A 12,643-nucleotide genomic window follows, 5' to 3' on the forward strand; every position below is an offset into this window, starting at 1 on the left:
CATGTCAAAAAGACATTCTTTGTTCAGGTGACCACATCTTGTAGTTCTTTTCACGCATGAAATTAATCTCTGCAAACTGTGCATAGCTGATGTTTCCTTAAGTTCCCATCTCTCCTCTCCAGCAGTAAAGAGCTGTAACATTTTAAAGCTTCCGTATCATCATTAACTAGACTGAAAAACTGGAAGTCAACACTTGGACACAGAATTTGAGGGACCTCAATGAATCACCTCATTTTGATAGAAAAAGATCCAACATTTTTGACCAACCTATTTCACTACAAGGCAAGAGGTATGGAAGAAGATAAATTCCCTCTTATGTTTGCTGCGGGGGTTAGTCCTCCTTGAGGGGCAGACCTACCCCGTCCAGCAATCCCCAAGGTTGCCGGTGTCAGCAGCCCCTCACTGCCCGCAACCAGAGGCTCTTGATGGTGGGCAGTCTCAGCCAGAGTCAAGGGAGCAGGAGAATAAGAGAGAGAGAAGACTCTCGGGGATGCAGAACCAGAGAAGTTTATTCCCCAGCTCAGGTCCCAAGAGAGACCCCGAGCTGAGTGTGCAGCAACTTTTAAACATGAAAGGGGTGGGTATACAAATGTCCAATGAGAGAACAGGGAGGAGTGGTCTCTTTAACAACAACCAATGGAATAACATGGGGTGATGAATACATTATATTCGAACAAATCGCAACCGTAGAACTGGAGAACTCTCTAGAAATAAAGGTGGGGTACAAATGATTGACAAAGCCTGAAGTTATATAACTTAAATGATTGACAACACAACCTTAACTGGTAAACAACTATTATGGGATGGACGTAACTACAGGAACGGGGTTTTGGCGGGAAGGGGTGAGGGAAGGGAAGCCATTTTGTACAAATGGAAACCATATAAATGTGAACAAAACTTATTAAACTAGAGCATAACAGCGCGCCACCACAGTTTGCTTCATGCTGATGGGAGCAGTGCAGCTCTAAAGAGTAAATGAAACTTGGTTTGGGATTGATACGACTTTTGTATGGCTGTTCCAACAGCTGGCACAGAAGCATTTTGCATGTGAACTTGTGCTACAGGCCAGGGAGATTAGCCAGAGCTGTAGAGGTAACTTCAGCATCCATGGCTTTGTCTAAAAGAGATAGATTTTTCCAAAGCTTGGCAGATTTCTTTACATTCCAGTCTGTAATTGTCTCAACTCGATTGTCCAACACCAAGGAAACAGATAATACACTTCAATTTTCTGTAAAGCCTTCATGATCTCATGTTCAAGTGCTTCTGTCAGAGAAATCTAGCAAGGCTCAGTCATCTGGTACAATTGCTAAAATATGCTGACTGCTTTTTGTTTTGTTTTTCTGCTACTTCTGGACTTGTTATTGATTCTGCATCATCTCCTGTTGGCATGTGTGCATAATCTGGGTTGAATCTGGGGACAACCACCTATCTGCAGTCAAAATGGAAAAAACTAATTTTCCGCCTCAGGAAACAGAACTGTTGGTGTAGAAATCCAGCAAGTAGCATGGCAGACTTAAAGGAAGAGATATTGAATTTTCCATCATGTCAAAACGTAAAAAACATGCTTTAAAATTTTCCTACAGTGTCACATTATTTTCATATATATGGCTAACTTCACAGCCAATCCTCTTCTGCTGTTCAGCTAAGGCCAGTGGGAGTTGCTACAACCAATCCACACAGCCATGGGCTGGCCTAGACTTCTCATCATTAGCTGTGTGTCACTGTCACCACATCTGCATTCCCTGAATGCAGCCAAAGGCTCTTTGTCAACACCAAAGCTTCAGAAGATTTTAGGAGTAACAGTCAAATGCAGGCTGATATCTGGGAGCATAGCAGAATATATTTTCCATTCCTGTCCCTTGCATGTGTGGTTTGAACTGCCTGAAAATCAACCACCATAATCACAAGAATCTGACCATCCTTACAGGACGTGAGCTGACAGCACAAAGCAGCAGCACAAACCTGATTCTCTACAATTGCACTGAAACACAAAGTCAGCAAAGGCAAAGGTGATTTCTCAGAGAAACTGCATCAAATTTAGGGAAGGTAAGGAAGTCCTGTGAGTGCTAATCTACACCTCTGCTTCCCAAACTACCTTTCCTTCCACACTCACTACAGCTTTTGCAAAAGGAAGCAATGTTTGAGAGCCAGAGAAGAACTAGAATACTTCTGCTGGGACAACTGCTGAAACAAAAGTGGAAGGAGAGAGAAAGACAGTGCTCACTTCTAAAGAGAATTATCTTAGTCCAACAAACACAGTTACAAAATATAAAAGCTTTAGAGTACATATGCAGTTCTACCAGTCTGGCATAAACCAGAAGCATTTAAATATTTGTGTTTTTCATATAAAACGTGTATCAGGGAGTTCCTAAAGAAAATAATACCTGTAAAGCAGAGAGGATGTTAGCAAGAAGGAAAGAAAGATAGTAAGGTAATTACCTCCAATGGAAAAGAAATAGGAAATTCATTTAGAAAACAAGGGAACAAGGTAATAATCTGTTGTTAGACCAGTATTTATGCTGTATTAATAGATTTTATTACTCAGGAAATCAATGAATTTTAGTTTGAAGTCTCATATCTGGAAGATCTGCATGAAATATTAAGTCTGAGAAATCAGAGATGGGAGGATTTTTTGAGTAGCTGGGTGATTTTATTTTTGATTTTCTCCTTCATTTATTGGATTCAAATATTATATAAAGGTGTTCAGTTTCATATTAATATTTATTTTGATGTATCTGACTCAGTAGATGAATAACTAGTTTTTCTAGGAGGTGCAAGTGTAAGATCTAATGATTTTGATTGTTCTAGAAGGAGGAAAAGAAGTTTTTATCAATACAGAAGCAACAGAGATGTGTTGGAAAGTTTAATATTTCCTATTAAGACAGTCTTGATTCAGTTCATGTTTTTTCTCTCAATGACCAAGAAAAACAAATAGTTTTGCTATTCAAACCCCTCCCACTAAGACATGTAATCAAAACATTACAGTATTAGCATTTCATTGCTGACTCAGTATTACTTTCAAGGATAAAAAATTTTACACAATGTATATTAAAAACTGCTTTATTACTTCCATAGGTTAGTTAGCAAAGTCTAAATTAACCTTCTAAAGTCTTGAAGAGTAATTTTTAAAAAAGCTCATGAGTGCTGAAATCTTTTTGGTTAAATTACACTAGAGATTAAGTGCTGGCCGTTGATGGATAAACTTCTGAGGAGTGGGTTTACAGCAGGAATTCTGACAGATGCCGCAGCTGAGCAGTCACACCAAACTTTCCACAGTAAAATCTGCAGCTGCTTTAGGAAGCAACTAAAGCACATGTGTGTGTGTGTATGTTTGGGATAGAGGGTTTCAGTGAATTTTAAAAAAGCACCTTGAAAAATGTGTTAGACCTTGACAAAAGGTCAAGGACTAGCATGGAGACAACTGGCCATAGTCTGAGAAACACAGACTGTGGTCTGTGTTCCTGTTTATTGTGGTTTTATTCTCCCTAATAAAGACTATATTTTTTATTAAAGAAACTAGTTTATCTCATTAAAACAGAAAAGCTAATCACACATTCTGACTAATTAAACTCACTCTATTTATGCTATCAATGCTTCCAGCTGTAATCAATACAATCAATGTGCAATAAACCATCTAGAGCTTCCTGATAACAGTGTGGAATGCCAAATATTGTCTTTTGACATTGTGAGCTGCATTGTAGGAAGGCTCAGAATAGGCTCCACACACACTCAACAGTATCATGCACCTTTAGTACTTGCACCAAAATTCTTCATTATTCTGAAAGCTATTCTCCATACCAAAATAAAATGCAAATGTTATATAATCTTGTCACATTAAAAAAAAATAGTTTAAAATTCTTTAAAAATACTTTCAGATAATAGTAGTCATATAGTGAAATGTCACATGACAGCTGAACTGTGATGGAAAGCAAAAGAATCTTTTGGACTTATGAACATAATTTTCAGTTTTATGACAGTATGTTAAATTTTGCAGAAAAAAGGTCTCCATCAGCAAAGTCTGTTGAGAAAATTAGCAATGCTTTATTAAGTAGCACTTAACAATGACCATGTTTTAAAAATTATTACCATCAACAGAAATCCTTAGAATCAGAAGTTTTTCACTGAAATCTTAATGAACACCTTTGATACTTTGATTTTTTCACAGGTACTTTTGCAGAATGGGAGACTGAGAAAATGTCAAATCACTTAGTATAAAGATTTTTTAATATTGCACTGTCTTGAGATAGCATACTTTATTGGATTTCTTTTGGATCACATTTAATTTGTATTACTTAAATCAATGGGATCATTTAATCCACTTTATTAAAAAAATTAAAATGCTTCAAAGTTTTAGTATGATTTTGTCCAACAATCTATGCCAAAATTAAAAGGAATATTTGTTCAGCCTTTGAGTATACTGCAAAAGTGCAAGGCAAGGGCTCCATTATATCAAATCAGGGAATGAAAAACCAGCATTAGTTTTGTATCATTACGAACACATCGGATTGACAGTCTATTCAGCACCTGAAGGGTACAATCACTAAAACCACAAAAGATTGTATTTAACTGCATCTACTTAGTGAATTTTTATGAACTCAAGAGGAGAATGGACTTGTTCCTGGGTGAAGTAAGAGGAGCACATTTGCTGAACTGTGTTTTTACAGTGGGTTATTTGACAAGCTGTGGAGGGCCAGAAAATGTCAATGTATGAATCAACTGTAAAAATATAAAAAAAAGAAAAAGGACCAATTCCTGACAGCTTGTGTAGCTATCACCTTAAATCTCAGTGCATATATCTTCTGTATTAGAAATATTTAATATCATATGATGCAAATCCTGCTGCAAATGCTAAAAGTACATAAGTGATATCTTACCATGATGCACTGAATGCAGAGTGCCAGCTCCCATCTAAAGTATGATCCAGTTCTGCTAGGACAGAGACTTAATTCCCTCCTGTTTTTAATTTTAATTATACCTATTTAAGAAAGTTTAGGAGAGACTATCTCAATTCTTAGATAAATTAATAAAAAGTGACCTCATCTATTCCCTGATCCAAATTTTTCTAGAGCATGAGTTGCTGGTTAGGCTCCTCTAGATTAAAAGATGTGACTTTTCAGTTATTTCTATATCTCATCAGGTTCAGGTACATGTGAAACCTCATTAACTTCAGCCAAATTACCTACATACACCTATTTAGTTTTTGCTTTGTCACATGTTAATCCTTTATGCATAATGGGAGGTTTGGGTGTATTTTTAATAGAAGTACCTCCATAGAAATAAATTCTTCAATAATAGCTTCAGTAGTGAAGAAAGGACGTTTGTAGGCTATTAATAATGAGATTAATTATTGTACATACACCAAACAATTAAAAATATTAATTGTTTCATGTATGTATAAAATGCAATTATTATTTGAAAATATGTTGACAATAATTTCAGGTCCTGCCACTACATATGACTGTAATAATTATGAAATCACTTGAACTTTAAGTTGGCCATTATTGTATCTAAAATGCTTTAAACAATTCAAGTTCTTGAAAATTTTTAAGTTTTTCCATAAAAATTCCACAAATGAAGGCAAATTCAGTAATTATTTATACATCAATAACTGTTCAGTGCTACTCAGTTCCAGGTGGGGAAACCAGCATTTTTAAAATGAAAAACTGAGTGAGTCCACAGAAGCAGAAGATATACTACCAAAAGAATACAGAGTATACTTATACATAAAAATCAAGGAGTTTTGAATGCATATTTTAACAAAAATCTTGAAAAATAACATAAATAATATCTTCCTATGACTTTGCATGAATTGAAAGTTCTATTTTGAAAAGCATTTAAGGCCAATCTGGAAATACATTGATGATCGAAAAAAAAAAAAGCAAGCCATGAGCTAAAATTGTGTTATTTTCCTGGAGTGCTACTGTAGTTTCAAGATATCATTAAATCAGCACAAAGCAACACTTATCATTTCCTGCACATTTTTCACAGTGAGCTGCATTCTGACTATGAGTAATCTGTTAATCTGTTCTTTGCCTCACAATCCGTCAAAGTGACAGATCCATTCCATCCCTAATACATAATATCTTCATTTACTGTATGCCTTACTGGAACTTTCTTTTTTTCCCAGCACTAAGACTGAGCAAATCACAAGCATATTTAGAAAATGCCTTTTCCCTTCCTCCAAACCCCTTCAGCAAGTCCATTTTGCCAAACCCTGCACTTCTAATGGAGGAAGGGATCTCCTTAAAAGCCAAATAATTTAATTGTCCATGAGACCATAAAAAGTACAAGTGCAACTCTGCAGGGAACATTTGAATCTGCTCTTGAAGTCTTGAATTCTAAATGAACTATCTTAGGGGTACTAGATTGGATTCAAATATAACAAAGGAGATGTGAATCCTACTTACTAAACAAGATATTTAGATAAGGTTGGGTGCTACTACAGGTATGTACATTATAATCATGATATTTGCTGAAAATCTGACCTATTAATGCTTTCCAGTTTTTCTTTCGTTATCAAAGTCAAAACGGTAACTTTGTGCAGGTTATTAAAACCATACACAGTCACCCACATCTAAAAATACCAATGACCTGAATTTGGAGGTTTAACAGCTAGTAATTAATATATTTTGCTATTTGGTTGATGTTTTGTAGTTAAATACAAGAAATTGCTATCATAGCTTCTGTTAAATGGAAGGAACATTTAATTTTATTTACAGACTGAATCTTTAGATCATCACAATGTTAGCTTGCTGGCTAGATTATACTCTTGATATTCACTAGCAATATAAATGGCACTAGTATAGAAAACGAGTGTCTTAACACCTTATGTAAGTAAAGTACAAGCTCTTTCTGCCTTGATAGTTGTGATTCATTTATTGGATCAGCTGTATAAACTGGAAGTAATGAATTTGCAAAGGTGTGTCAAAATTCCTTTGTGTTAATCTAACCTAAGCAAGTAAATTGTAGTCATTACATTAGATACTCACACATCAGTGAATCAAATGGATTTGCACATTTAATGAAGTGTCTGTTAAGTAGGATGAAGTTATTTTTTGCATTTTTTAACAATTAAATAGATTTTTAAAAAGAAATTATATTTTATTCTTCTACCAGTTCTGGAAGCACCTGAATCTACTGACTAAGAAGTCTTGTTGCAATCAAAGTAATTCCTTTTTCCATAACCAGCCACCAAAAGCATCTGACTGTTCTGTGCAGGTCCCAAGGCTTCAGAGTTTTCAGAAGATGGACGAAGACATGGGGTGCTGGACCAAAGCAACCTGTCATCCACAAACACTGGAGATGCCCTGGAAAAAGCCACATGGGTAAAGGGCCATAGCATCAGTTCAGCTGAGTATGGAAAGAGAGATTGTAACAGTCTGGGAACAGGGATCTTGTCCTTTTAATCTGACACGTCTGAGAGGTAAAATCTTTTACTGCCTATTTTCCATCTTTACATATAAGCATGGCCTTTGTCCGAATGGCCCAGGAATATCCAGAAAAAGTATGCGACTAATAAAATTATCCTCAGTAAGTCCTGAAGCTAAAAAGAAAAAAAAAAAAAAAAAAAAAAGAGAAAAAAAACCCAACCCCAAAAAGGTAGACTACCTTACATTGACATGGTTGTAACAGCATGTTTAAAAGTATTTGCCATGTTTTATATTTAAATCCTTAGTGCATATGCTGCCACGTTTTCATGTTCTTAGATTCCCATACAAGGGAGAGCCATTATTGGATTATTTTAACAAGCTTTAACATGTCAGCCACTTGGTTCTCCATAACCTTTGTGCAGCTAAGCTTTTTAGCATCATGATTAAAAAATGTAACCTGTTCAATTAGATGGTTCCTGTGCCATTTGCTTCTTTCGTCATTTTTTTTTTTAATGCACATTATCGCCTGACAAATACAGCAGAACTTCAGCAATTCAGATTAACAACTGGGAGATCTACTGACAATTACTATATTTTGTGGGTAAGTAACTGAACAAGTAAAATAAAAACCACAGTACATTTTGTGATACATTGTTCTTGTTCTCTTATTTTGACAACTGTTGTGTAATTTTATACTACTTCATAATTTAATATTGTCTGCTTTGCAGAAGTAATGGTGTTGTATGATTTTATAATGAATCATAAGAATAAATATGCTTCTTTGTTTGAAAAACTCAGTCTTTAAATGTGCTTCTTACCTAAGTTATTCTGCTATTCAAACCTTTGCATGGACATACAAAGGCCTCTTGTGCCTGAATTTCACACTCTGCATGAAGGAGAGGCTCTAGTTTAGTGCAAATAAATGTTATAGCTACAATCCCTCTTTTACTGCACCATTTCCTAGGTGAGTTTAATTTTACAGAATCTCTCAGTGGTATAATAACACAGCACCAGCTATTGGAATGTTTAGTTTTCATCTGGGATGGATGAGAGTACTTGAATGGTAGTCTCAAAGCTGAAGATACTTTTAATATTTGAAAGTTTACAGCTGATGTGTTTTTATGCTGGAATTACTGATATTATGCAAATTATACAAATTTCAGATACCATGATAATGGCAATATATATGATAACGATAGGTTCTAAAAAAAGACTTTTCTAGAAGAAAATTTCTAAGAAAGAGGAAGAAATATTTTATTCCCTAAAACCAATAGAGTGGTCAGAATGCCAGAAAGAAGTGTTCATTATATTTTCACATAATTTATATTTATAACTAACATACCTAAATTTTACCAGTCAACAAGTTTGAATATAATTAAAAGATACTTTTAGTTAAAGGTACATGTTTATGCATTTCATGATTCATTACCTATAGTGCTGTGCATGCATATCATTACAAAAATAGGAAAATCACATTGTTGGATAAAGTAGCAACTGAGGATTTGGGTTCTGTTTTTTTCCTTAAGGTAAACTCAACAATTTTTTTAAAAAAAGTTACTGTCCTTCTCAAACACACCACTCTCCATTTTAGTGAAACATTTTGTGGCCACAGATCTCCACTCTATAACATTTACCATAAAATGAATGAAAATGTTATTTACTTTTCTTTGGGTTGATTGTGGTTTTGTTTTTTGGTGGTTTTTTTTTTTTTTTTTGATTGTTGAGGAAAGAATAATGATGACATCCCAATCAGTCTGACTTAACAAAGGTACAAAGGTAGGTTACAATGACAAGACAACCTGCTTAAGTCAGCTCATACCAAGCCCACATGAAGGGAGGTCAGTGGTTCTTAATCATTTGTCAGAGGCTGCAGGCCTTATCAGCTGATTTTAGACAGAAGAAACTGAAAAAGAAACATCTGGGTAAAACCTAATTGAAAATTCGGCCATGCACATTTGCAAAAAATTATTTAAGTAAAATATACTTTTTGTGAAAGGATACTCAATTAAATGTTATGTTGAAATATTTGTGCCCTACTTTAGTGCAGTTTCTGGGGAACAACTGTTTGAACAAGAGGAACAAATTTTATTTGGTAGTTTGGGAAGAGTTGAGTAGGATGCCAAGACAGGATCTAGTGAGGCAATGTTTATAAAGATAGGGTTCTTCTAGTAAGTTGAAACCTTTCTCTAAGGCAAAAAACCATCTTTCATCAGAAATAAGTTTTCTGGAGAGCATCTGTAGAAGTTTATAAAAGTCTATTAATAAATTATGTTCAAGTGATCTTTTTCAGAGAGCAGCTCTGCATACCACAGTTCAGTATGGCTGAAATTCTAGAACACTTACTATCTTCCAGGATTTCCTTTAGTGAAACTTCCAAACCTTCTATGACACACAAATAGTTTGGAGGACAAAATCTTACTAAGGAGATGCTGGTTATATAGCAAAATGGACTTCTTGCACTGGGAGAAGAAGCAACACAGATAGTTACAGCTCCTACTCTGCAGAGAAGAAAGCAATTCCCACTTCTGCCAGCAGCACATCAGCTGTGGGAATTGCATGGCCAGGGCCAGAACACTGCATATCACCTCATGCTTGTGGCTCTGTAGCCTCTGCACTCAGCTGTCTCCTTTCATTAACTGCTCCTCTGCCTTGCAGAGCAGCACCAGGTGGGGTGATTTGTATGGCAGGAGCAATATTCTTGGCAGACTTATGACCTGTACCCAGTGGAACCAATGGACAATGAGTCAACCTGAGTCTTTTTATTGATGGAATTTCCATTACCTACACAGGCTTTCTTTCCTGGCTTGTCTTTTTATCTTATTATGGACAGAACCTACATTTACTGGACAATAGCTTCCACACTGGTCTCTTTTCACTTCCCAGAAAATTCTACACTTTTAAAAATTACTCAAGACCTGTTCTTTACCTCTCTTTACAACAAACTATTTGTTCATTCAGTAAATGCACCATGTAACTGTCTTTATACCATAGCATTTACACCCACACACCTAAATGGACTGTATTTCAAATATTCCATGTGTTCCCTACAAGCTATAGTAGGCTTACAAAATTTTAGACATTTTCTAGTTGCTTATACAGGATTTGTTAAAATTGCTTTTAAAACAGTTTAGGAACTAAGTTATAGAATTACCATTAATTCTATTTCTCCCTTATTTAGGTACATATTCTCTGTGAAAAACATTACAGTTTGCCAATATAAATTAAAGGTAATGATGTGAATAATGGTATTCAAGTCACATAATCTCCAGTTTTTATATCATGATGCAAACTGACCTCATAATTTTGTCATCTTCTGTATTTACAGCCCAATAATGCTTTTCTGGCAGTTCACAAGGGTTACTGAATTTACGAGGCACTTGCAAGTCAGGTATTTTATGAATACACCTGCATTTCTCGAAAATAATTTCTAGAGAAATTTAAGTCTACTGTGTGTACTGGATTAAAATAGCATAAGAAATAAGTCATAAATTATATTGTTTTGTCTTAAATTTTATTATATGGAAATACAAGTTTCCATTGTTGATCATATTAACTTGATATGATGAAACACTTTCTTTTCACAGATAATGGTGTTTGTTTTTTTTCAGTATATAAAATGTACTAAGTACCAAATTGCTTTAGCACATGCATAAAAATAACTTAATAAAACCTGACTTAACCAATGTATGGGCAAAAAGAAGACAAACAATGTAGCTTGCACTAAAATATAGGCAGTTATAATGTCATCAGAACTATAATATTGTCTTTGGAAGCAAGAGCCCAAAGTTCTGTCTCAAGGTACCTCCTGTTGTACTCTGTGGACTGTAGTCAATTATCTCTATCCACTTCATCCATTAAACAACTCATAAGGAGATAGTTCCTAGGACAACCATCAGCCAGGGCTGAGAGATCTTCTAGACAAACATAAGTACCTTGACTTACATGTGAAAGGGAACAGGAATCCAGGATTATTCTTTAACTCCAGTAATATATTGGAAATATATGGCTGTGTCTTGCAATAACTGATACATCTGGGTGAACTTGCACAGAAAGTGTCAGATTGTTCACTTCATAAAATCTAATCAGAAGATTTTGAATCCATAAAAATATGGATAGCAAGTGAGACAAGTGGCTGAAAACATCTCTGTGGGAGAAACATATTATCCTGCACAACTGCCTGACACTGAGCTCTCAGAAAACATTTCAGACTGTTGGTAAAATATAAAGAAGTTGTAACTAAAATGTCCTCTCCTCCAATCCCTGCCCCCAACACACATACATCATTCAGTTAAAACTTGGACAAGCAAAATCCACATTAATGGCACCAAGTGAAAGTGAAATAGGACTGCTTTTAAAAATTAGTACAGCTCTTGTTCAGACAGTTAAAAAATTGACAAAATGATGTTAGGGTTTCACAGGTACAAAGCAGGTCTGAAACTGGATAATTAATCTTGATTATTCCAACAGTCTCAATGTGATTAATTTTCCTTAACCACCTTCTCCCTTGTCATCTCACCTTACATTAATGTCACAGGAATTTCGTTGCTGATTCTAAACAAAACAGATCAAGCTAGAAACCTGACAGACAAAATATGCTGTAGACAGGATCCCTTTGCTCTATCCCACAGTGTTGTAACCCCCTCTCCTAACTGGGCTAGCTATTGAAAAGAACCCCTTTCTTAATAAGTAGCATTAAAATCTTTTGGAACAAATTGATTCCCTGACACCTACAGTCACATACAGAATTCTAGTTCTAAGCCTTCAAAGCAGAGAGGCAGAAAGAAATAGATGAGAGTGTATGTATGTGAGATGAGGACGATTTGCTGAATCACACATCAAAGCAGATGTAGGAGCAAGGCCTGTGTCAGATACTTTTAATACACAGTGGTACATCCAAAACATGCAGAATTCAGTTCTGTGTTCCCAGACAGCTCAGACATACTGTAGACAATGACTAAAATGAGCAATAAAGCCCTCTGAGAGGAGGCTGCAATTGAAAAGAGATTGAAGATTAAATCAAAGAGTGTCACATTTAATATTCAGAACACTCTAACTGAATCCTTACTGCCTGGGCTATAAATGGAATCTTACCGTGGGTTGGAATGAGAAAGTGGGCTCATTTCTTTCTGATAGTGATGCTCCTGACTGACAGGCTGTGGAAAACAAAAATAATAGATTGTTTAGAAGCATGGCAGAGACCTGGTATGAGCATATACATTTGCAGCTTCTGACATTAGAATTTTACAGTCTTTTTTCTTATCTGTGAAATTAAA

At 35.5% G+C, this 12,643-nt stretch overlaps 1 protein-coding gene across 1 annotated transcript in view; it reads right to left on the reverse strand.

The window, feature by feature from the left end:
* The window catches only part of CFAP20DC (CFAP20 domain containing), a gene marked incomplete at both ends in the record, with an annotated part of 67,428 nt that overhangs the window by 6,685 nt on the left and 48,100 nt on the right, over positions 1–12,643 (reverse strand). The window contains 1 exon segment of the mRNA XM_083869480.1: positions 12,462–12,523. Within this exon segment, the coding sequence (XP_083725606.1) occupies positions 12,462–12,523 (62 nt within the window).

Source organism: Zosterops lateralis (genome assembly GCF_965231275.1).
Source record: "Zosterops lateralis genome assembly, chromosome: 11".
Taxonomy (NCBI): domain Eukaryota; kingdom Metazoa; phylum Chordata; class Aves; order Passeriformes; family Zosteropidae; genus Zosterops; species Zosterops lateralis.